Source organism: Dermacentor variabilis, chromosome 2 (assembly GCF_050947875.1).
Source record: "Dermacentor variabilis isolate Ectoservices chromosome 2, ASM5094787v1, whole genome shotgun sequence".
In the NCBI taxonomy this organism is placed as follows: Eukaryota; Metazoa; Arthropoda; class Arachnida; order Ixodida; family Ixodidae; genus Dermacentor; species Dermacentor variabilis.
The window spans coordinates 131612654-131639616 of NC_134569.1; the positions used below are offsets into that span (position 1 = coordinate 131612654).

The 26963-nt window shown below is 47.5% G+C and overlaps 1 protein-coding gene across 1 annotated transcript in view; it reads right to left on the reverse strand.

Annotated features, from left to right (window-relative positions):
- The window catches only part of pea (ATP-dependent RNA helicase pea), a 71635-nt gene that overhangs the window by 42304 nt on the left and 2368 nt on the right, over positions 1-26963 (reverse strand). Inside the window, exons 3-9 of the mRNA XM_075681989.1 lie at positions 22679-22840; positions 22525-22598; positions 20128-20193; positions 18274-18502; positions 14804-14902; positions 14508-14618; positions 1653-1844 (exon numbers count right to left, since the gene is read on the reverse strand). Coding sequence (XP_075538104.1) covers positions 1653-1844; positions 14508-14618; positions 14804-14902; positions 18274-18502; positions 20128-20193; positions 22525-22598; positions 22679-22840 — 933 coding nt within the window. The remainder of the gene's footprint in view (positions 1-1652; positions 1845-14507; positions 14619-14803; positions 14903-18273; positions 18503-20127; positions 20194-22524; positions 22599-22678; positions 22841-26963) is intronic.

Here is a 26963-nt window from a genome sequence, read left to right on the forward strand (position 1 = left end):
CCCCACCCCCTGCACAACACGCCTTTGTCATATTGCATTGCCGCCCTCGCCCCTCCATCTCCCACCTACTACTTCCCATCTCGCCGACGGCGAGTTGTGGAAGAGAGACCGGAGAGGGGGCGGCCAAGGCATACCATGCGTGGTACAAGCAAAGGTGGGTGGGCCCATGGTGCATGGAACAAAGGTGAGTGTGGTGAAGCGCTTCGCATTCCATTTTTCTTTCCACAAATTTTGTGTTCTTTTTCCCTTCAGCATACACAATGACCACGTTTATCACGTGGTCATTAGTTATAGTTGATAACACGCTGCAGAGGAGCATTGTAATAAGCACTTTATTTTGCCATAGAATGCACACAGAAGTTCGGTGTTATTGTTATATTATAGTACAACACATTGTAAGAACCGATACTGCTTAAGTGGATTCTACTGTAACATTGTTCTAGAATGAGAAGTTTACTAGTTCTATGCTGATTTGCCATAGAAAACAGGTCACATAGACTGTTGCTCAAGAAATTCCAATGGTTTCAAGGGGAAAAACAATTCCTGGACTTTCAAAGGCCTTGAAAGCATACTTTTTCCATTTCAACGGTTTTTCAAAGGTTTAATATCCCTGTGCGCACCCTGTCATTGTTACATATGAGTATTTGTAAGACCAGTAATGCTCTAAGAGGGTTCAACTGCACTTCTTTCTAAATAGTATGTTTGAATGTTTGTCCCCTCTGCTTTTTTCATGAAACCCAATTATAACAATTATCAGTAACAACGTCATTTTCTAGGAACTTAATTAAATATTGTTCTAAGAGTGTTCGACTGTACTCAATGATGTTCGTTCATCCCACTGCTCCGTTGGTGCTATTGGCGAACTCTGACTCGGAGCGGGCAGTAGTGCCTGGCCAAAACATGACCTCCAAAATCCCCAGTCAAGCTATGTAAGGGCCCCTTTCATCATGGGCGATTTGAGTTCTACAGCCCCTCAGCTGCAATTTTGTCCTGCTACTAAGTCATCTCTCAGTGCAAAACAGATGTTGTAGGCTTTAAGCAAGGGCAATCTAACAATTCAGGGTGATTCAATCGTTTTTGTTAGTGCTGCTCAACAACAAGCTTTAGACTGCAATACGATGTGCTTCTTCTGCTACCTGCCAACATCACAAAGTGCTACTCCAATAATCTAAAAAAAAAATGGCAATGGTTCCTCCTGCTTAGCTTAATGCATCTAAAACGAACAAGGCAACTGTAAGCGACATGACAGGGCGTGCAACAAGTAGCAGCAGCGGCATACAACCAAACAAGCTGCAGAGAATACCAAAACGTCACGATAGCCTGCTCCCTGGTGACCACCTTCTGCCATCGTGACGTCATGACACATACGCCTCCTGGGAAATGAAACAGATACTGGTTTTTAGGAAAGCTCTTATAGGAAATTATTTAGGGCCTTCTGAGGCTTGCCAGTATTTTTTCTGGGATGTTGAGGTCTAGAACCTCAAAGCTGAAAATGTTATGCCAGTACTTCACAAAAAATTCTTGCAGCAGAACGCTCCCTGGGCAGTGCTTTGCAAGTTCTGGCCCATATCCAAAATTTTTGATGGGGCCTGGTGATGCACCTTTTAATTGCAAGTGCAAAACGGACATAATCAAGCAGTCTTTGCACCAACCTGTTTAATCTCCCACTTCTCAGGTGAGGAGATCCTTTGAACACGCCGGCGGTTGTCAACGTCGTCGTCATCAGGGCGTGTAAGAAGTGGCAATGAGCAGGGCCGATCTGGGTTGCGGGCCGACTCGGTGCCATCTGTGTCACCTGCTCGCCGCACTGGATTGAGATCCTCCCCAGTGTCCTGGTCTACGTCCTGCATAGAGTGAAAGGCAGTCATCCCTATTTCCTGCCAAACATTACTCAGCAACCTGGGCACTCGACAATCCGATAGGCTATACTGCTACTTAGCCATGACGGCTTGACTTTTTCTGAGCATGCATGAAAATCTCAGTAAGATGATGCTATCAATTTTACTAGCACTAATGGGGAATTGATGTCATGGAAGTCACAGACACAGGAAAGCAGGTAAGCAGGATGGTAAGTGGCCATTAAGTTCAAATATCGAACCTCTTTGCTGGGAAAACTTGTGGCTGCAAAGCAGAAACAGCTACAGCTGACTCTCGTTTATACGGAACATGATAATCCGACAAAAAAATGTCCGTTTTATCCTAAGTCCGTAATATCCGAGACGCCCCACTTATGAAATGTTCGTCGCGATGTCTAACAACTTTATTGCAAAGAGTGAGTGACGAACGTCCAAAGTAAACAACAAATAAAAAAAGTTGCAGTTTCACACGAAAGACGAAGCATCGATTGTGATAGCAAATTAAGCAAGGTAAGTGTGGCGGCAGCAGCGAGCAAATTGACCTTCGTGCTGTTTCCCGCATCAACGCGAACTTAACGTCGAAAGCACAGCACATACAAAGATACCTGCACTGGGTGCACTTTGTTCACATTGCAGATCGGTTCAAAGATGAGGCCCGTGCGGGCGCGCACTTTGTTCACATTGCAGATCTTTTCAAGATACGGCGCCCGTGCAGCTGCATCGTTAACAGCAGCAACCGAAGTAGAACCTCCCCTCTTTCCCTCGCCTCACACCCGTGCCTGGCATGCGAAAGACGGTGCGCTTCCGACTCGCTTTCCTCCCAACCTCGCGCGCAACATATTGAGCCGCGATCGTAGGCTCACCCTCGCAAGTCAGTTGCCAGCCCATATCAACACTGCATAAGTCTGTTTTATATGCCCGGTTTTGACAAAAATTGCTGCTAATTTCGTCCCCTGTAGCCGACAGTTCGTTGCAGCGCGGTCTGTTAAAAGAGAACTTCGTTGCATTAATAAAATAGGCAGACCAAACTAAGGTTGAGATATTGTCCGTTATATCAGAAAATCTGTTGTACGCGGGTCCATAGTAACAAGTGTAGACTGTACTTGGCTACAACAGTAGCAATAATGACAGCATGGTCAGCAGTCATCAGAATGAATGAGTCGGTGAACAATCAGCCCATATAATATAGGATGCTGCTGTGTAGCCTAAAACAACCAGGGGTCACTGTGGAAACTGTACAATGCACCAAATGAATTTTGTTTGTGCAAGAATGACAGGACCACTGTGCACTACAAAAGCAGACTGACGCCACTTGTGTGTTCTGCAAAGAAATGAAAGCATGATAACACAGATAACATCCACAAGTTGACAAGAAGCAAGCAAAAGCATCGCAAAGAACATGCAGCAACATTGGTTTATGAATCAAGCTGATGCAGTGTCCATAGAAGTGGGAGATTTTAAGGGGCCCTGAAACACTTTTAATTGAAGTCGAGAAATGCATTTGAAGTTGAAATAGAGTATTTCAGAAATACTTTGCAGCAATAAGTACTACTTGAATGCATTCGGCAGCAGCGGAGTTATGAGAAATCAAAGATCGTCTTTGATCCCGCTCCTTCTTCAATACCTTGCACTGCGAAGGCTACGGCGAAGCGGGGCTGTGCCCACAAGCACACAGTTCCAATGTGATGTTCATGTACATGCCACTAGTACTTCCAATTATGGCGCCTACGACATGCCAAATTCGGAGGCTATTGTGCTCAACTTACATTTACGTTCACAGTGCCTCCACATGTGTCTCATCCCTTTGCTGCGCCACAGTGCATGAGATTGCTATGTGCGGCCGTGATTTCTAGCCCCAAGAAGCTTGAGTAGCACATTCCCCTTTTCACTTAGGGATCTCTACAACAGTCACACAGTTTCTGAGGGTCGAATGAAATGTCGTCTCGATATTTGCTTGTGTGAGTACATCGTCAGCACACACGTTGCCTTAAAAGCACAGATATAGTCCGGCCATGATCAGTGTGGAGTGTGCGTCTCCCGTTTCAGCCATGATCTGGCATAACGTGCATGCGAGTCATGTGTGCTGCACTTACGCTACACAGGCATGGCCGGCGAAAATTCTATGTTTAACGTGCAGTGCATTCAGCATGATCGGCAACGCACGGCATGCTTCAGTGCGACTGGCGCATGAATAGAACATGTCCTATCTCACACCAGAACCACTCGACAAGAGTGCATGGTGCACTAGCTTGGCTAGCTGGCATCATGCTGGCTTACAGTGTGGGTGCACTGAAGTGAGCATGCTGAGTTAGCTCCTTCACCTAATACAAAAGTGCCTCCAAGAATTACGCCTTGCCTCATCTTACCTGAAGCTCAGTCCACTTTCAGCACCACTCTCTCCTCCTAACTCCCCCGCCCGCCACTCCTAAATATGTGAAGCAGTATGGGAAGAGAACTGTGGTTCATGGTAAAGCACCAAGTGGTCGCCGTGGGCGATAGTTCGATGATATCTCGTAGTAGGGTCACACAAAACAAAGTCATTTTCACCTAACCGCTGGACCACGCGATAAGGTCCATGTTGCCACGGGGCCAACTTGGCTGAGACACCCTTGGCAGCATCACTCAAAGTGTGACTATCTAAGAGCATGAGGTGACCATCTTTAATGCTTATTGGCTGCCGATAACGGTCGTAACTGGACTTCTGCGCTTGCCAAGCAGCTGATTGATATTTCTGAGCATACTTTATGGCTTCTCCAAGGCACTGCTGGAGTTCTGCTGCAAAGGCACAGTGTGCCACTCACAAAGGCTCTTTATCTCCCTTGTCACCTACGCGGGTTCCCATGGGGTGTGGAGCTCACAGCTGCAGCACAACGAGGCTTGAGCATATCCAGTGGCTATGCTCTCTGCAGTATGCATGGCGAGGGCGATCTCAGGTATAACCAGCAGCAAGTATTTATGGTCACGAGGTGTAGATGGCAAGGGCCCGATAATATCAAGGGTCCGACACTGAGCTCTTCCATGGAAGCTGTGGCCCACTGACTGTTCATGAGGCCCTCAGACTTCAGGCGCCGAACTTTTGTGCACTGACAGACAGCACAGCACTGCCCATACTTTGAGATGTAAGCCCTCATGCCCAGCCAGACGAAACGTACTGAGACACGTCTCATGGTTTTGAAAAATCAGGCATGGCCTGCTGTGGGGTGGTCGTGTGCCATCTTCAGTGCCAGGTGTCGGAGGTGACCAGGTAGCCATGGCACCTTCTTGTTGCCTCTTAGCTGAACCAGCAGCCAACTTGGCTCCAGTTCTGTTGTCTCTGCCAGATCATTAAGAAGGAGGTGATCAGGGTCCAAGCTTGACAGTCTAGTCCCTTGAACCACAGTCTTCAGTCTTGAGAGACGGTTGTCAAGAGCCTGTTATTGGATGAGCTGTGCTGTGTCACCCAAGAGCATGGCATCCTCCCCCAAGGCTACTGCTAGTTGCTCAAATGTAATTTTTGCTTCAGGTTCTGGAGCAGCAATGGGGAACAGTGTCTCATGCAGACTGTCACTTGGCTGGTTTTCAAATGTTAGAGGGGTTCTGCTAAAGGCATCAATGGGTATATCTGCCAGTCCCTGTCTATGCTTGATTCAGCAATTCAAGCTCTACAGTTGTAGGACCCAACGCATGACCCTGGGCGAAGCTTGGCCGGTGCTAACATCCATAACAAGGACGAGTGGTCACAGTGGATCTCAGATTCGACAAGTTCGTGATAGGCCCTGCACTTGTCCACTGTCTATACTACTGCAAGGCACACCATCTCCTGGAAAGTATAATGGCTTTCAGTCTCTGTAAGAACACGACTAATGAGGAAACATGTTGCAGTCCATCAGGGCCAGCCTGCAGTAGCAAAGCTGTAATGCTGACACCACTAGCATCAGTTTCAACCACGAAAGGGAGGTTTAGATGTGGAAAGCCCACAACTGCATTCTGAGCTAAGGATTACTTGAGTGCAGTGAAAGCCTGCTCTCGACTCTATGCCCACTGCCATGGCTTATTCTTCTTCAAAAGGTCTGTGAGTGGACATGCTGTCAGTGAGAAGCACGAGATGAGGTTCCTATAATAGCCAGCAAGCCTCAGGAAGGCTCGCAACTGCTTAATTGTGTTGGGTCTTGGGTAATCTAGTACTGTATGCACCTTCATCTGGTCTGCACTGCCCAGGGGAAGTCATCATCATCATCATCAGCCTGGTTACTCCCACTGCAGGGCAAAGGCCTCTGCCATACTTGACCAACTACCTCGCTCATGTACTAATTGTGGCCATGTTGTCCCTGCAAACTTCTTAATCTCATCCGCCCACCTAACTTTCTGCCGCCCTCTGCTACGCTTCCCTTCCCTTAAAATCCATTCGGTAACTCTTAATGACCATCGGTTATCTTCCCTCCTCATTACGTGTCCTGCCCATGCCCATTTCTCAGGGGAAGTGATATGGCCCAAGAACTTAAGGGACTGACGGCACACCTGTTTTTCGTCCGGGTTGATTGTAAGGCCAGCATCTTCAATCCATTGCAGTACTTCCCTCACCAGCTAAATGTGACTCTCAAGCGTCTCCGAGTAGACAAGAACATCACCTAAAAATGCTGTAGTGAAGTAGTGACTGATTCCCTGTAGCACACAGTTCATCAAGGTTTGGAAAGTTGCCAAGCCACCTGCCACCCTGAAAGGCATCCTGATGAATTCTGGAGTACCCTGATGGCAAGTGAAGGCCATTTTCATAATGTCAGCATCGCAAACAGGAATGTGAAAAAAACTCTTGGGAGAGATTGAACCTTCAGAACCACTAAGCTCAGACAAGTTGTGCCAGCAACCAATCCGTTTAAGGCGCTGGGTAGGCAAGTACTATGGTTCGTGCATACAACGGTCGGAAATCTACAGCAAGCCGGTAGCCTCCAGCAAGCCGGTAGCCTCTAAGTGGGTAGCCTCCAGACTTCGTGACAAGCACTGGGGTGCTAGTCCAAGGGCTGCTGCTTCTCCTTATAAGACTCTGCTCAAGAAGGCCATGTACGCAACCTTCAATGATTTTCTGCTTCTTAGCAATCATCTGTGCCCGCACTTACAGCAAAACATCATGGTGGCCAGCACTCCCAGACGGGAGAACGCCAATCGACATGCCTGTATCAAGCAAATCCAAATCTCAGGCAAGATCCACGAGCTCTGCGCATACGAGACAGACTCCACGTGCAAGGGGGTCATACGTGGCATACCGTGACAAGACGACCCAGCGACGGTGGATGGCAAGATTGTTAACCAGAACAACCCTCTTGCACTAGCAGCCAAGAGAATCACTCAGACTGGGACTATCATCATTGCCTTTGACGGGCACCGGGTACCGAATTTTGTCAGGTACGGAACGCTCCTGATGAAATGTTCCCTATATCGAAAGCAAATGGACGTATGCCACGCCTGCGGAAGACTCGGGTATTGCGTCAATGTCTGTCCAACACCGAACGACGTTATCTGTCGGGGATGCAGCCTGCCAAATCCCGATGAGCAGCATCAATGCACGCCAAAATGCAAGATCTGCGGCAGTCCGCACCTTACAGCCGGTAAAGAGTGTGCGCATAGATTCAAGACGCCGTACATTGTTCGCCGACGACGCTTCGAGCGTGCCAGGCAGCAAGAGCAGCTCCCCACGCCATCGATCGTTCGATCCTCCGATCCGCAAGCCTCATCCAGCACCAACCTTAGGGGCAAAAGACGCTTGCGCTCGAGAAGCCGCTCTACAAGCCGACGGGGCTCCAGAAGTCGTTCTACCTTGAGATCGCGACTCACATCGCCTTCTCCAGCGCGATCCAGCTCCAGAAGCTGCTCCAAGTCCCGTACAGGGAGCGACTCATCCAAGAGCTCACAATCGAAGACCCCCAACGGCGGTAAGGCAAGTCGTCTCTAACGTGGGCCAATAGGGCCCGTGGCAACGAAACGCAGGCGTCCAACTCTCAAGACTCGCACGACCCGCGTCTCACGAATGAGCTCGAAGAGGTTAGGCATGCCAATGATAGTCTTAGGAAAGAAAACGCTCTGTTCAAGCAGGAAATCAGCCGGCTAGCCGCCGAGATGGCAGAAATACGAAGATTGGCGCTCACACAGCCAGCTTCTCAGCCTGCCGCACGCTCTTTGGCCACGGACACAGTGGAAGCCCCTCCTAAGACGGTTGCAGTGAAGCGTCGTGCCCTGGATGACTCAAGGGGAGACGAGATGGTAGAACTCCTGTCTGATCTCAAGAACGCCATCTACAACATACAGACAGGTCTCTCTCACGTACAAAAATGATCGCGCACCCTCAGCTGGGCCTGGTCGCCCTCAGCGCTAGAATACTTAGGCTGGAGCGGACCAGCCACGGATCTTTGCCAAGCACATCTACAGCACAAGTCCCAAAGTTGCACAGCGTCATTGCCTCACCGACGGAGGGTGCCATTCTGAATGCGACACTTTCGCAATCCATCCCCAAGCCCAAACATGGATAACGGAACTAACGTCATAACAATGTGGCAGTGGAATTGCGCAGGGTTCGTCAGCAAACGGGCGACCCTGCGACAATACCTAAAAAGCGTAAAGGACAAACCCCAAGTAATTGCCTTGCAAGAAACGATCACATCATCATCTATCAAGCTCCCCGGTTTCCTGACGGTGGCTTCCACTGAAGGAGGAAGGGGGCTCGCCACCCTGATCAGTAAAAAGTTCACGTGCCTTCAGCGAGACCTTGGTCCCACGGACAATGGGATCGAGTACGTCATGGCCAAACTCCTTGTCGACTCCCCTAAGCAGCACTTAAGAAGAAACAGTATCTTCTTACTCAATGTTTACTGCAGACCCAGCGTTCACAGAGCCAGGCCTGGTGGTATTCTCAAGAAGGCCGTGCATTTGGCCGGCTGTCAGCCTCTTAGTCGTCATGGGGGATTTTAATGCCCAGCATCAGGCGTGGGGCTATTGTACCGATACGAAGAAGGGTAGAGACATATGGGACACGGCAACGGAGGAAGATCTTACGCTGATAACCGATAAAGACTTTCCAACCAGGAGAGGGAACTCGGATACGACTCCGGATCTTACCTTTGTCAAGAACCTGGAAAACGTCAAGTGGACCAACACCGCCATGGACCTCGGTAGCGATCATTGCATCATCGAAGCAGTGATTAAGGCTGCCCGTAACAAAACGAGGACCTTTTGTTTCACTGACTGGGACTTGTTCCTAGCCAACCACTCCGAGAGCGTCCTTAATGATGATGTGGACCTAGGTGCGACAAGATAAAGAAGGATGCGGCTAGAGCTACCAAGGAGGTGACAACCGATCTGGAGGTGGACAGGATGGACAGTAGGCTGGCGCATCTATTGGAAGCCAAACAGGCACTGCTCGCGAGATGGAAGACTCAGTGCCATAACAGAAGACTACGCAAGAAAATTTCTGATATAAACAAGATGATAGAGGCTCATTGCAAGGTGCTATGCAAGCAACAATGGGACGAGCTGTGCGACTCAGGGGAGGGCCAGCTCAAGAACGGTAAAAGCTGGGGTCTCCTTAGGCACCTACTGCACGATGGCAACACCAAGTCCAATCAGAAGAGAGCTTTGGCGAAAGCTGTCCATTTGGCCACCGACTTGACTAAAGATGAGGCAGTCACGAAGCACCTCATAGACAAGTGCCTGGCGGCCACGGACGATCCGGTGCCCCCCCAGTTTCCCGAGTACGAAAGGCGTGACGTGCCATCTATGGACGAGGATTTTACCGTGGCTGAGGTCAAGCGGGTTCTCGCATCCCTCAACGGCAGATCTGCCCTTGGGCCCGACGGGATCGCAAACAAAATGCTCAAGCATCTCGACGATGACTCAATCGAGTTTCTTACGCACAAGATGAATGATATCTGGTGCAGAAGCCTCATTCCCAAGAGCTGGAAAGCAGCCTACACAGTACTCATACCGAAGCCAGGTAAGGCACCGAGCATCGACAATCTAAGGCCCATCTCCCTGACGTCGTGTGTTGGGAAGATGGCCGAGCACGCCATGCTTAACCACCTCACTGACCATCTCGAGTCTAACAAATGCTATACACACAACATGATTGGCTTTCGGTCGGGGCTTTCGACTCAGGACGCCATGAGACTGATCAAGCACCAGATCATTGACTCTACCTCCGCCGACACTAAGGCAATTCTCGGCATCTGGAAAAGGCTTTTGACAACATATTGCACGCCTTTATTCTCAAGAGCCTGACAGAGTGTAACGTCGGCAAACGGGCGTACAATTTCGTGCGCTCCTTCCTTTCCTCAAGGTCCACTAGACTCAAGATTGACGAGTTTTTGACCCACGAAATCCAGCTTGGGCTAAAGGGAACACCTCAGGGGGCGGTGATTTCCTCAACGCTGTTTAACATCTCCCTGATCAACCTGTCGAGGGCCTTGAACAAAATCCCGAACGTTAACCACACGATCTACGCGGATGACATCACCATCTGGTGCTCCAACGGATGTGAGGGTCAGGTCGAGGGTGCTTTGCAAGAGGCCATCGATGTGACGGAGTGGTATCTTAATCCCACCGGGCTAAGCTAAGCTAAGCTTAATCCCACCAGGCTAAATCCGAGCTCTTGCTCTACAAGAAGAGGCCCAGAGGCGGTTCACACCGGTCCTGGAAGCCAGCAACAGAGAGCCACATTACATTATTCACCGGTAAGGGCTCCCCAGTACCGCGGGTAGACACTATCAGGGTCCTAGGAATGTTTATCGAGTCGAACGGGGCCAATGGAGCCGCCCTCAAACGCATTTGTTCCAAGACCGAAAGCGCCCTCGGCCTGATCCGAAGAATCGCCAACAGGTACCGCGGAATCAGGGAAGACAATCTGATCCGGATTATCCACGCTTTCGTGCTATGCCACCCCGCTTATTCAGGGGCTATGCACAACTGGCTCGTATCGGAGCGCAACAAGATCAATGCCCTAATCAGAAGAGTCTTCAAACTTGCCCTCGGCCTTCCCATTCGAACGCACACACACAATTTGGGAATTTACAACAAGTTCGAAGAAATCACAGAAGCCCAAGAATTTTCCCAGTTTGTCAGACTCTCCGGTACCCCAGCGGGCCGAGCCATACTTGGCAAGCTGGCGACGTAACCCCACGGTCGTCAGTCTCGATGCTGTGAAGCTGCCCAGCGACGTAAGATCCAAGATTTACATACATCGGATGCCACAAAATATGCATCCTACCTACAATGAAGGACGAAGACGAGCCAGGGGTAAAGCTCTGCTTGCCAGTTCCTGCTTGAACAAGGACCGAACATGCTTTGTAAACGCTGCTTCGTACGTTCAAGAGGCCTTCTCCTCAGTGGTCATCGACTGTGATTCTAAAATCCTTAGCTGCGCTACCAACCGAACTTCTAATTCCAGCGTTGCAGAGCAGGTTGTTATTACTCTTGCATTGACGGACAGTGTACATGACACGATTTATTCGGATTCCAAGGCCACTGTCAGGGCCTTTCAGATGGGAATGGTGGCTCCCCAGGCCCTATGTATCATCCAAAGTGCCAAAGACATGAAACATCACTCTTTGGCCTGGTTCCCTGCGCACCTTGGAACCATTGAGGGTGCCTTGATCAACCCCAACGAGGAGGTGCACTCGGCTGCACGAGGTTTGACTGACCGTGCGCTGGGCAACGCGTCCTCTCCTGGGCGACCCGAGCCTCTCTGCTCGTACAACGAAATCTGCAAATATAATTATCTGTCAAGAAGACTCCTACCTTTACCGCACTCCTCGCTGTGCAGGGCCCAGGCAGCCACTCTCAGACTTCTACAAACACGCACTTACCCGAGCCCCGCGGCGCTGCACACAATGTACCCCGAACGGTTCCCATGCCCGGACTTCCCTCTGTGTGGGGATTATGAGGACTTCGAACATGTCCTGCGGGGCTGCGCCTCTGCCGGTCCCCCTTTCACCCAAGAGGAAATGGTGAAGCTAATTAGGGCCCAGGATCAGACCTCTCAAATCCTGGCAGTCCAGAGGGCTCGCGAGAGGGCCGTCAGGTTTCACCTGATGGTCCCAGAGTGGGCCTAGCCAGGTGACGTGGAGTTTGCTTACGTCTATTGTGGACCAAATAAAGTTGTTTCACTCACTCACTTCTTAGCAATCACTGGATGGAGCTTGCATCCCACAGGTGCACTATCCCCTGTGTCTATGTGGTGTTGAGCAAGGGTAGTACATCCGGGGATCGTAATGAACAAAGGGCTGAAGTCGTCAAGCACTTCCTTCATGCTTGGTCGTAGTTTTGTTGCTTCAGCGTGGGCTTGCCCTCTTCAGTTGGAATGCTACTCCTTATGTCAGGAGCTGCAAGAACCTCTTCGAAGAAGATGTGCAAGTGGTAAGTAAGACCCTAAATCTTTTTCTATTGCAAGCACTGTGACTGGACCCTCTTCGTGTTTAACTAACGGCACACTGCACTGCGGGTCGGTGCCAATAGTCCATTCACCTAGTGCTACATGTATAGGTCTGGCACACATAGGTCTGGCACACACAGGAAGTGCTGGTTGTGGCTGCTTTTAGGCCACTGAATCTTGCACTTTAAGGAACTGGTAGACTGGAACCAAGCTGTTGCCAGGCGAACTGCACGAACCTGCGTCCTGAGCTTGGCACCTGTCTCCTCTGCTACCTTTGCCCCCTGCATTCCAAGTAAGCTCATGCTTGAGCCTGTATCCAGGAGGGCTTAGAATGTAGTCTGCCCGATCCGCACCTCGAGTAAGGGCTCCTTCCTGCCGGCTGAAACCAGTACCTGCAGTGCAGTCATGCAGGTGCCCACTGGGATGGCACCTACTGCCTCCTGTTTCCCGGACACTGTGATCAGAAATGCCCAATTCCGTAGTGTTCGTAGCAGCCGGGCGGGCTAGTATGCCGGCCCATAGGTCAATCGAAAGCTAGGTGACCCACACCTCCGCAGCAACGGCAGGTAAAGCCCTCAAAATTGTGTAGTTGGTAGCCCTGTGACGGTGCAGTGAGAGGTAGCGGTCACACAAGTGGTCAGTCCATGCAGCTGGTCTCAATGGTAGGATGACTGCATCGACGCAGGATGCAAAGGCCAGTAGGATGTCGCCACCGGAGACTGAAAAGGCATGACAGCTGCAGCTGTCAACACTCTGGGCTTCATTCCGGGCAGGCCAGTGCCGTTCACAACTGACTGGAAGGCAAGGTCTCTCGCAACTTGGTCAGTTGGAGGCGGCGGTGGCTTGTACTGCAACCGCCTCCAAGCATATCCCATGAGGACGTCAGCAGCCTTAGCCAACTCTGCGAGATTGGCAAACTGTTTGCCCTCTACCAAGTCTCAGAGTTGCAGGTGCATTTGCCATAACATGCGGTCGACCTTTTCTGATTCCAAAACTTCGCTGCCAATCCAGTCACAATAGGCCACGATCACGTAAATTAAGCATTTAAAATTTTATTCTGGGTGCTGTGTGCGGAGCTCGACTTCTGTTTCAAGAGGCGCTTTGCATAAAACAAGATAATGCCGCAATGAAGGCCTCCGTAAATTCTTCCCATGGTGCAAACATGGTCAGGAAGTGCCCCTGCAACTTCGTGCCGATCTCCAGAGCAGTGGGCACAATGTGGGTAAGCCTTTTGTCGGTGGTGACACCATTGACCAAACAAAACGTCTCCAGCCAGTCCAAAAACTCCTCGAGGGACTGGATGTCATCCGCGGTATTTAGGGTGCTGACTTCCATCAAAGTGCAGAGCAGCGTCGCCTGACAGTTGAACCACCACCACTGCTGTCACAGAACCTGCCGGCACTGCCTCAGCTGCCATCAGTCCTTGTCGAACTACTGCCGCAACTTGCTCATATTGCATGACGGAGCCGCTGATCTGCCCCAGCAGATGCTGCAGCAACGCTTCAGGCATGTTCACCGCCTCTATATCTATGTTGATTCCGGACAAGCCCCCACTTGCTACGAACGACGACAGGCCGACATGTCTGTCGCAAACATTCACTTTATTACTGCACCTTGTGACTCTACCACCACGCCGCCCGTACACGCACACTACATAGCAAACCATGCTTCGCGCCAGCTGCATCTTCCTTCCTCTCTCGCTGCCGCGCTTGCGCCTTCTGGTCCTTCCCCTGGCAACTACAGTAAACTGCATGCGGGGCTTCTAAGAACTGTGCCTTGTCTCGCCTGGAGCTCTCAGTCCACTTACGCTGCCCCTCTCTCCTCACAGAGTGTTTGACAAAAAGGTGACTTCAAGTTCCACTTGCGAGCCCCACGCATAAAGCAAGAGTGCGAAATTTGGCTGATATGTTCACGGCAATGTATGCTATCCACGGAATGTGTTTTTTACCAAGCCCTAGGGGTGGTTCAGGGCCCCTTTAAGGCACGTCTTCTATGGCAACTGCAGAATGAATTTGCACCTTAAGTGAGTAAGATAGAGAATTTTAATACCACCAAGTCTTTGAATGCAAAACTAAACTTGCATGTTTAACAATGAGAAATAAAAAATGTCAACGTTATGGTAGAACAGCTGATCATATTGACCCAACATGACTGCAAAAGCCACTGGTGGCAACCTCTTCTACCAGATGGTTCCAGTTCAAAATTATTATGAATTCCATAAGCTATGAATTCGAACCGTTAAAAGGGCAGATATTTACCTTCATGGAGAGACTGGTTTTCTGCCCGGTAAAAGACAGCACCTTGACTTTGACACGCTGCCCTCTGGTGACCACATCCCCGACATTGGTGATGCGACCTTCTCTCCTCAGCTGCACAAGAACACACACAGACAAGAGATGCATTGTTAGTAGAACTGTGTAACCAGCTCTATGCGCAATCGTCCCCACAAGTTCAATGCCTCATGAGAAGGCTTGTAGAAAATCGATGCTTACATTATATCAATCAGCACAATCACTAGTACAGATTATTACTGGTATAATAATAAATAACATACCTGAGATATGTGAACAAGACCTTCCCATCGCTTAGGCAGCCCTTCTAGCTGAACAAAGCATCCAAACTGCATGATGTTGGTCACTTTCCCATTGTAGATCTGAAAAACAAGAAATAGCACTTGTACTACAAGTACTGAGTAATTCATAAAGACTTTGAAACTATATGATGGATAAGGAGTCTTGAAAAATGAAGAGTTTCTGTTGGAAGCAATGGAAACAATTAGCTAGAACAAGGAAGTCACTTTAATTAATTGTCGACATACAATAGGGACATCTCGCTGGAAAGTTCTTACCATGGGAAGAAAGCAAAAGCTGTGCCAGTAATGTACAGCATCTGCCAAGCCAACCTTGAGGTGTCCAGCTGACATTCTGTCGCTTTCACAGTGCTCACGAGCTTTGGACAGTGAGGCACGATTTCACTGTTGCACTACAAAGATGGCTTGTGCTAGTTCCATATGTCATGCATTCCTTCTGATAAATGGACTACCTGCTCTCATTGACAAACCCACAAGTGACAGTATATGACATCGTAATGATACCACTAACGAAACTAATGAAACATGCAGCAGAAGAGTGAACAATCTTGTAATCTTGTAAAGATGGCTTGTGACAATTCTATACGCACTACACGACACAGCCATGACTCAGCAACGTTCAAGTTCCTGGTGGCTGCATTCTTTCTGATAAATGGACTACCTGCTCTCCATTGACAAACTCACTAAGTCACAGTATATGACATCATAATGATACCATTAATAAAACTAATGAAACATGTAGCAGAAGAGTGAAGAATCCTGTAAAACTAAAGTTTCTAACAACTCTGTTGTGGCACAATTGCATTATTAGAGGCTGTAATGCAACAGAACAAAATGGCTGGCAAATTCCTAAGAGAGTGTGCAGACGAATGTTCTCACAAAAGCTCACTGAGAGTCAACTGCCCTTCATTTCCTCTCTGCTTTGTGAACAGTTTTTACTTATTATGTTATAAGCCTTCACTTAAGTAAGTCTTCAGTGTCCTACTTGTCTCACTGTCACTGTGGAATGCTGAAATTCTACAGGTTTACAAAAGGTACACACTGGTACGTGTTGGTGTTTCATCAGGGGAGGCCACAACTCCCAGCAGTTTCTATGGCTTTGCATGCCTTCATCCCCGAATCTTAGCAGCACACACCTTCTCGCTGTTCATACTGTGGAGTCAGAATGTGCGCTTTTAAGACTGGTGACAACAGCTGGAGAAAGCACACGCTTCCACTCTCATAGTGCTCTGAAGCAAGTGCTCAGATGGGGCCACAACTGTTTAGTGTGGATTATCGATGCACCTAAGAAGCCCTCGTTGGAAATGTCCATAAACAGCTAGCTGGAAAAGCCTGGTAAAGCTACTAGTAGACAGCACACAACTTTCTAAAGTACTTGACCAGAAATGTAGGAATTAAGTGCATGAGTGCACCATGTGGTGCCTACCCTTAAATTGATGAGCACACACAGCTTCGACAAAAAACAAAAAAAAGAACCGTTTTTCCTAATCACCATTTTTTTTTTTTGTGCTGTCCCCTGGATCAATAATGAAGCCCACCACAAATAACTCCTTCAGCCAAACCACCGGTTCACTTGTAGTAAAATTCAATGTGGAAGTGGCATTTTGTGATGTATTTTATCTAATACCAAGTGATCCAGGACCTGTTGCCTTAAGAATCTGCCTGTTGCCTTAAGGAACAGTGAAGAACCAAATGTCTTAGCAATTCTCCACAAAAAAGACGAGAGAGAGAGGGAATTTCTCAGTGAATGAATAATTGCATCATCTGCCATAGAAGGTGAAATGGCTACCACAGACATAGCGAAACACAAAGCAGTTAGGCCCTTCGATGTTGACGATTTATTGGCATCCCTTTGAAACAGGGTGGGGACAAATAGACACTTGGCCTGCTTGAATTAATCAGGTATGCTTACACGCTTTTCATTCTAGCATTTTTCTATACACCTCTTTTTTCTCTCCCTCAAAACTTCTGTATCAACAGAGAAGAGGGAACCTCCACGTGGCGCAAGTGTTTTCTCTACTGTGAAAATTTACACTTGACAGAAGAGGTGTTTGTTTATATCAAACTTCCTTACTAATGCAACATTCTGTACACAGAGACGAGGTACTACGAGGCCAATCTGTGATACTTCATCCTCCCCGCCTGCGTGTTCATGTTTAAGAACAAACTAGGGGGCAGTGACCAATAAAGCTGAGAATAGTAGCGAACGAGGTGACCTTGTATAGGTTCACATTAGAAATGGCATGTAGAATGAGCGACAAGGCAAAGACGGATGACACCGCACATGAGCCCGGTATTACTTTCTTACCGTTTCTTTTGTTCTATGTGCTCTTTGTTGCAGCATTTCAGACAAATTTCTGCCATCGTTGTTGCCTTGAGGTTTCGTATAATCTCCATGTACGATAAGACTGTAGCCACGTGCCGTGTGCTACAGGTGCGAGGGAAAGCATGCAAGGGTGAGCCAAGAAGGATGGTGGCTCGATGCATGCAATGTTCTCCCATATACAGGGGAGTGGGGGCAGGTTAGCACGTGTCTCCTCTCCTAGTATGACATGCAGTTGCAGGCACCCTGTCTTGGAGGCACGGAGCAAGAAACATTTAGGAGAGGAAACATTTAGGAGAGCGACCAGAAAAGGTCACAAGCCCGCGGAGCCATTATCGTGCTGGCGGCCTGGAAAGAAATTACCGCCGTTGAGAGCGCGCCGGTGCCCGGGCGCTGCATTTTTTTTTCGCCGCGGCTTCTACGACGCGCCACATGGCGCCGCCACTGTATATGGCCCCGTCGGCGCATACAACAATTGTGACTTTATCTGGTCGCCCGCGCTCGCTCGCGCTGACGGGAGTTTCACCTCCTAAATGTCTTACTCCGTGCTTGGAGGTAATCTGTGGTGAATACAAAGGCTAGGCGAGATGAGTGGCTGATGGGTTCGTGTGCACTGTATTCTCGTACACTTAGTTGATATTGAAGTAAGAGGCAGCAAGAAGGGGAATTTGCTCCCTGCTGCTGCAGCTAGTCATGCCAGTGTTGTCACAGAGAGTGTTTGTAGTCATCGAGTGAGATCTGTTCATGTTTGTCTATGCGCACGTGACCCCATGCTTGTTAACCTAATCAGTAAGTGAACGTATACAGCAATTTATACTGCCGATAAAACAAACCTTGCTTTGTGTAGTTGTCTAATAATTTGCTATTGTTGTGAATGCTTCACCTTTCAGGTGAAACTGCAACTTCTTTACCTAACAAGTCGGTCACACAGGCACATTCGATAGCAATCGGGCTCGATCACGATAAAATTTATCAAGCGCAATTGGCTCCTTTATGCAGGTTAAGCAAAGGAGGCAATGAAGATTGAGCAATTTGACCCGCATTGGGCTTAGTTACAATCGAAAGCGCCCTGTGTGACTGGGGTATAAAATGAAAAGTGAGCATGACAAACCTGTCCCACAACGGGATCAGGAGACACGGGCACTGTGCTCTTCTCCTTGCGACTAGACCCGTGGTGTCGATCTCTTGACCGAGACCTCCTGCGGTCCCGGCTGCGACTACGTGACCTGTGCTTTGAAAATCGCTTTGAGTAGGGGCTCTTGGAGCGGGATCGAGACCGGTGTCTTGATGATCGTGCAACTGGACTTCGAGACCGTGATCGTGACCTGTGCCTTCGCGACCTGCATGACAGTTTAACAAAGAACTATTACATAATGATTATAATGATTTAGGTATTGTATGCCACTACAGCTGTTCAAATAAAGATGCGCCAAACAACAATTGACCAAAATTAAGAAGACCAGTGTGTGGAGATTGAGACATGCTGCGGTGCCTTTGTGGGGGCATCCACCTGTTCTGTTGTTCCTATGCCTTTCCCTTTTCCCTCGTGAAGGTTGCCGGCGGTGACACTCCACTCGCGGTGGTTTGCAGTGGAGGCGCTCGCATTGCCGCCTCTTTGGTCATTCAACCCTAAGTTGTTCTTCATGCTTGTGCTGCTTATTACACTATAAGAACTGTCAAAAGGCACCCCTTCGAGGGTTCCTGAAACAGTTTGGACAAATTTTGTAGACGTGTAGGGTACAGCTACAGTAAAACATTCGCGCCACAATTTAGGTGAAGCGTCTCATATTAAGAGAGCTATGGGCGGTTACAAGTTACCTTCCTACCTAGCCATGCTTTTTCTTTTTCCCTAGCCAAGCTCCGCCTTCAATGGCTCTGCGTCCTGACGTGATGTCGTGACGGCTACTTCTGGTGCTTTGGAGCCAGCACTTGAAGCCTCTCCGACCTCTCTGCTAGCTGCTAGGCCTTCGATCCCTAGCGAGAGCTATCTAAGCAGCATGCATTGTGAGCGTTCTGTTGCAGCGCCGAGCATGTCTGGCATTCTGGTAAATGCAGGCGAACTGGGTGTTTTGATTAATGGGTAGAGGCATAAACTAAAGCCCCTCCATACTACTACCACTGTGATGAAGGGGCTTTAGCATAAACGTAAGCAGCCTGAGCAGCCTGTGCAGTGAAGCGACCTAGTGGCGCAGAGCTTAACCAGCCAAACACAGAGCTAATATTGCTGTAACCAAGTGTAAAACATTTTAATTAATTAAAGAGGCAATATGTTCACGATTACTCTACTGCCAAAAATTTACACCAGCAGCAAAATAGAATACACCTGGTTACTGCTATATCAGCTTTGTGTTTGTTTCGTTGAGCTCTGTGCCACCAGGTTACTGCACCCTGCAGGCTGCTCACGTTTGCGCCTCTGCCCATCTGGCAAAATGTCGTCCATCTGCATTTACCATAATACCGGACATGCTAAAACTTCCTATTGTGGTAGTAATGCTCCGGTGTGACGCAACGGCAGCAAATGCGTAGATACTGGCACAGACCGGATACTGACAGCCCGACGCACTACAGCCACTCTGCTTGCATATTGCCTTGCAGATGTCGACACGATGTCGCCTATCGCTATGTTTGGAGATTGTACAAGCTGAAGCTGGCTGCAATTAAGAAACAGAAATCTGTGTGCATTGTCTAAACCAGCTAAACTAGATGCATTTTGCTCTCTTTAAGAGTCTGTCCGCTCACGGTTTCGTCAACCACTTTTTGACCAGAGAAGTACTGTGCAGAGAAGGCACAAAGTGTAAAATACATCAAAATGTGATTTGTATAGAACTGATTCAAATAAACATAAAAAACATTGTACCAGTCAAAGTTTGATAATTGTTTGAATTGACAAGAAGCTCGAGATACCCAGAGTTTCCATAACCACAAGTGTTTCTTAATAAGTCTACAACAGCTGAGACTAGCTTACCTGCTTGGTTTTTCACTGGTTCGCTTAGCATCTCTGCTGCATTTTTCACTGTCAGCATCACTTTTCCTGAAATGGGTGCAACATGAGAAAAATTCAACAATCCTATTTTTTTAATAACACCATAGGCACTTGATACCTTTTTTTTTTTTTCTAGTCATGAAAGCTTAATATTAGCTAAACATACCACTAATGTAGGACACTAATTAGCGAAGTGTCCCTTAAAGGAAAGTCGCTAATAGGGTGTTGAACCGAACCCAAACCATAATTTTAGCTGGAACAAAACCTTCACCAATATTCTCCTTAGAATGTGCCTGAACCTGACCTGAGCCTGAACCAAAAATACAATGATAATGTTTAACTGCTGGATGCGAAACGGTTCAAGCTTCAAGCGGTTCAATAGTATATATGGGCATTTAATAGATAAACGATTCTTGAAGAGATTTACTTCTTCAGTCGGCGCATCTCACTGGCAGATTCATGAGTTTTGTGTGTGAGAATGGGGATATAGACCTAGGTAGAGATGATTGCACTTCTGAACTTCGCCATGCCAGTTCTGTCCCAAGGCTGAAACTTTGTTTCTGGGGCTCTACTGAATCGCTGTTTCTGTTGAAGCTCCCGATTCGGCCGTTATAGGTCAGCTTGTTACTATTAGTAGATAAACCATAAAATGCATGCCAGGATTCACGATGAGCAAAAATGATAATGTTCTCGAGAAAGCAAAATATGAGAATGAGTGAATTCATCACCAAGGCTTCTTGTAACAATAACACTGCGGTCATTAATACGAATGCCATCAACATGTCAGTGCGTGGTAACAACGGCGCTTAACGGCACGGGAAATCTGCTTTTGTTGTGTGCCATGGTTCACTGTACATTTGGTGCCTCCAAGCAGGTTACAATGCTCTTTTCAAATCTTTCTTGGGGCACAATGTGCGTGATTTAGACGTTTTCTTGGGGAGGGGTCCACACTTAGTCGGCTTAAGGCTCAGCACTATGTGCAGTTGAGTGAGAAAGAACATCACGGTATTTAGCAAAGTCTGCTTATTGTTCATAAAAATCAATCTCCTCACCTGCTTTTATCTTTAATGAAACCATAAAACTGAGCTAGATGTCAATTGCTAGCTTCTTTCTTTGTAACAGACTAGAAGCTTGGAGCTGTAATTTGTGTAATAAAGAGCGAATTTTGGCCGATAGGTACGTGCTAGTGTAATATAATGTTAAGTGCCATCAAACTCCGCAGATCTTAAACCACAGTTTGCTCACCACCAGTCATGTAGCAATTACTTGAAGCAAAACAAACATTACTGACCGGACTTTCTTGAACCTTTTCATCTCACTTTTCTTTTTGTATGTATTCGATGTTCTATTTGATATTCCATGGTCGTTTTTTTCGAATATTGGCATTAAATTCGATTAGAAAATTTGACTATTAAAACAACCCTATAAATTTCTACTGTGCCCATTCCTTCCACTTCCCGACAAAGCCTGAACATGCACAAAGTGGACAAGTCAATAGCGTTCTGCAGCATGTGGCCACCATAGGGCTAAATAAAATTTACCATGCTGAACTGGTCTGTGAATTGGTTCAGTGTTGCAAAACGGTTTGTGAACCAGTATAAAATTTTATTTCTCCTAACCGGAATGAAATCAAAGCACACTAAACCCGAGCTGTACCGATGCTTTTTTTCAATTCAATACCCTGCTTGCTATCACCCTGGGGAGGCAAACTTGTGGCCAAGTTACCACACAGCTCAGTAAGGTTCGGCCAATATGTACAGGGTTGTAGAAGACTGCACAACAAATGGCACATTTCGCCAATGAACTCGAACAGCACAATTCCTTAATATCCAAAACAGCTAAAAACACATTGACCATGGATGTTCCAAATGAGCACTATTCAGAACATCCACTGCATGATTTTCACAAAAGTGCCTATTCTTTATGCCAATTGAAAACTGCATCTATTAAAGTACTCTCCTGGAGCTGGCCAATTCTTACCTGCAGTTTATAGCTCAATGCAACATCAAGAGTTGCACATACAATTGATGACAGGCGTATCTAATAATCATATCGTGGCTTTGCCATGCAAAATCCCAGATTTATTATTTTTTCTTTTACAATTCACAACATTAGCAGACTCACACATAGAACCAACAAACATCATTCTTTTTATTCGAAAAAAGGGGACAAGTTATACAACAAAGATGGTTATCTTGCAAAATTGTGTTATAACTGGCTTGATGAATCCCCATCAATGAGCACTACCCCTCAATGAAGAGCAGTGTGATACTGAGCTTTAGCTAAAGCTCTGCGACCAGTGAAAGAAATATTGAAGGCCTCTCACAACACCCAACAAATGTGGCATGTTAAGAATTCTGCATTATATGACAAGCATACCTGGCAGTGGGAGCCAATGCCTCAAGCTGTGCAAACGCATCTGATGCCACTTTGACATCTTCATCAAGCAATTTCTGAAAGAGGCAAAATTTAATGCAACACATATCTTGGTAGGCACTTCAGAGAGCTACATTAACGAGAGAGCTGAACTTACCCGGACATTGGGGTCATTTGGGAGAGCTAAAAATGGAAATCGTTCACGTTTCATGTCCAATTCTGTCTTCGGCTTTTCCTCAAAACCGTCTTTAGATGTGGTCGTCGCCTTTTTAGGCCTCATGTGCTGGATAATTCGTAGGAGGTTCGCTATGAACGAATCCTATAAAAAAAAAACACAAATGCACTGGCAGCAGCACTGGATAATATGATGTAATGACTATGTACAGCATAATAGGCCATGCAAATAACACAGACCATCAAAATCAGCGTTGTTTCCACTGCCACCATCCCCAATAACTGAGGCAGTGACATGGCATTTAGACCTTTCTGTTGTGGTCAGGTGCCACCCCCCATGGCTTATTAAAACTATACGAGTGCTGCTTCCCAGGTGAGCTGATACTGTTAAGAACGGCCCGCTGACATTTTTAGCTGTTAGGAATGGCCTGCCGAGGTGGCAACATGCAAGTTTTGCCAGCCAGTTGCGACAGCAGCGGCAAACTTTTCTTGGAACGCCACCGCAAACCTCTAGCCACGGCGTCACTAAGTCGACTGTGTGTGGGGAACAATACGCACGTCCTCGACTCTCTGTCGCTGGAGCCGAGTTTGACGAAGCAGGCTTTATGCCGGAACCCGCCACCGCGGACCTGATCTGCTATGAGCGGGGGAGTTGCCGCAGGAAAGTCTATGGAGACCCCTTCCCACGCGCCGTTCAAGAAGCAAGACAATGGACACCACAGCGGCTGCGCTGAGGGGGTCAGCTCCGAGTTCTGCGAAGGCCCTCTGCCATCGGGGGGAGGAGGGTGTAGAGCATCGCACGCGTAATGCGAAGGTTGTGGAATCATTCCCCACCCGCGGCAAGTTGTCTTTTCATCCACTTTCATTTCCATTAATTTATCGTTTCTTTATTTCATTTATTAAGCCCAAGTAATTTCCCCGATATTGTCCTTGGTGTTAGTGTTTGTTGGCTTCTTATGGTATGAATAATAAGAATATGGCCCCTTGGTTAACCCCCTTTCTTCTCATTTATTACATAACGGGGGTCTCGAATCCGGCCACATTGATGCTTTCAGGTAGCGTGTGTGGATTTATTAACCGGTTGCCTTCACACACACAAAAAAAGATCACATTCTCGTGACGCCTGCGGCATAAAGGATGTTCCACATCCGCTGCCAAGGTTTATGAGTGATGGCGTACTAGGAAACATAAATGTGATTTTCTGCACATAAATCACATTTTTCACATAGATGTGATAAATGTGATTTTCCTGCAAATAAAAACTGACTGACTGACTGACTGAAATACCCAAGAAAGTGAATGAGGAAATGGCGCCGCAGTAGCTCAATTGGTAGAGCACAACACGTAATGCTTGTGCACGTAATAAGGTTGTGGGATCGTTCCCCACCTGCGGCAAATTGTTTTTTCATCCACTTTCATTTCCATTAATTTATCATTTCTTTATTTCATTTATTAAGCACAAATAATTTGCCCTATGTTGTCCTTGGTGCCAGCGTTTGTTGGCTTCTTATGATATGAATAATAAAAATATGGCCCCTTGGTTAACCTCCTTTCTTCTCGTTTACTACTGGAGTGAGGCACTGCAATGCACCTCAGATGACGTGCAAGTATTGCTCAGACTGATCAACCAAGAATAAAGCCCAAGTATAAGCAAGAACCCCTACAAGGGCTAAAGTGCTGTGGGGGCCATTATCACAATAGTGGCCGGCTACTTGAACAGAGTGGAATACAAGTGTACGTCTGAAGCTTGGCAAGGCCCAGGTTGAAGTCTGCTGTGGCATGTAAATGGGAGCAACACCAGATGATTTAGCTCTTTGGAGTTGCTTGCGATATCACGAGTTTTGTCTTTCGTTCTGTGTCAAGTTACATACCAATACATTGATCTACCCTGTCTTTTTGCTCTTTCATAGCTAGTCTTCAGAATTCAGCTTGACGACTTGATGCCATAGGACCTAGTAACAGCAGCAGAAGCAGCAACAACTACAACAGCGCAACATTCCGCACAGCAAGGTCATTTACAACTCTTTAAGTCAAGTCAGTTACACTACGCACTTACAAGCTATGACCAGCCATTTGACTGTTTACAAGAAAAATACAACTCCACTTATATAATTCTGCTCACTACCACAAACCAAGCACACTACATGTGACCGCCTACACACACGCAATAATGTATAACTGTGCTAAACTGGGCTGGCTGTTACATCATTAGGGCGGGAACAAATGTTGCTTAAGGCGGGACGCTGAGAGCACAACAAACAACTCTCTGTTGTTCTCTCAAAAGCACTGTTTGTTCTCGTCCTAATGCAATAATGTGTCAAACCAAATTGTTCCCTCTACTCGCATGAATAGGCACCCTGCAATGATGTTTGGCTGTACTGTCGCACCACCTAGCAGCGGCGGTGAGCACCCATAAGTAGGCCCTCACCGTCATTTCACCGTTGTCCGTACTACACTCAGGCCCGCCTGAAAGCCTCCTTTTCCAGTTTTGCAATAGACTCACTGGGGCCTCTCGGCAGCTCCTCCGTGAAAAGTGTGAACAAAAAGAACAAGCACACATACTGCTGAGTTAAGGAATGTCACAACTGCGAAGGGGATGTCAACATCAAATTGTACCGCTTCCCTTTAAAACCGTGGGTAGCAACCCGGCGGCCGAAGTGGATCGTTGCGGTTCGTGTCGCTCTTGCGAATTTCTGTTAAACAAACTAAGACGTAAGTGCAAAAAGAAGAAAAAAAAAAAACCGCAGCAGCGGCATCTATAAAAACACACAATAAAGCGAGAACTGCATAAAAACATGTGACCTGACTCCCACTGTTGTAAATTGGTTTAGATAGTTTTTTAGCTGGTCTTGCTCCAAAACAAATGCGCAGTGGATGTTACGTGTCAAATCTAGCTTCGTAAGTGCTCCGTGCTGTAGCTTTGTACACACTATGCTTTTTGTTGTGCATTAATAAGTCAACATGCAGCTTTTTTCTGTGCCAAGGTCAAGGCGCGATTGCTGGAACCAGGCTCATTCATGCTGATGTTTCCTTGCACTTAGAATAACAAAACTAAGGTTGGAGTGCACGGCAGCACACGCTGAGTATTTGGAAATGAGCATTTCTCTCGCGTACACTAGCGAATATTTGTTCAGTCTTCACGTTCTTTAGTCTCAGCTGATTGCTCTCTATTATGTTTCAGTGGTGATGACTCTCACATTCGAGCCCGAACGACAATGCCACGATATGCTCGAGGCACTTTGGCAACGGAGAAAGAAGCACTCACCAGCCAATTCGCCAAAACCTCTACAAGTGTGGGGTGCAAGGCGTGCTCCACGTAATGAAGCGACAAATGACAGTTGAAAAATGTCTACGGCCGTATTTGCTCACTTAAGTGGCATAAAATAATGACTTGTTAAATTACTTTGAGTTCGATGTCGTAAGCATATTTGCTTTGTTGTGACAAACACTTCATGACCTGCGGTGATTGCTTAGGAGCAATGGTGTTGGGTTGCTAAGCACGAGGTTGCAGGATCAAATCCTGGCCATGGCAGCCGCATTTCAGAGGGGCGAAATGCAAAAACATCCTCTATTTAGGCACATGATAAAAACCTATATTTAGGCGCATGATAAAGAACCCCAGGCAGTCCAAATTATTACGGAGTCCCCCACTATGGCGTGCCTCATAATCAGATCATGGTTCTGGCACCTCAAACCCCAAATTTAATTTAAGCACTTTGCTGCAATGTCCGTGCTGTTTATTTTTTTGACACAATATACATGGTTGCAGTCGTAAATTTGACGTCCTTTCTCAAGCGTCCGTCGTCCAAAATGGGCCTCGATGTTTTCAATTGCCTTAAAACCAACAATTCAAACAAGCGCTCCAAAGCATGCCTCCGTAGCAGTGGCCGCCTCGGTGTTTCGCGGAACTGACACAGTGGCGCTGACGGCTGAGACGATCGCTGCGCCATCTGGTTATTGAAGGTAGCCTATACGCCTCGTGCACCGCCTATAGAGGCGCCACTGATAGCCACCTAGCGGGCACTTCCAACAGTACGTGAGGGAGCAGTAGCAGACAACAACTCTTTGCAGCAAGGATGGCTGAAGTTGGCAGCTGCAATTTCTCCTTTGCTCGGGTGCCAGGCTACTGCTTCTGCGGTGACAGCTGTAGGGAAGACCCCGACCTCTGTGGGAGTGGGTGTGAACATGGTGTTGCCGGTGTTTGGGACAACATGGTCCACATACGTGCCAGGTACGTCCCGCAGCCAAACGCCATGAACCTGGAGCTC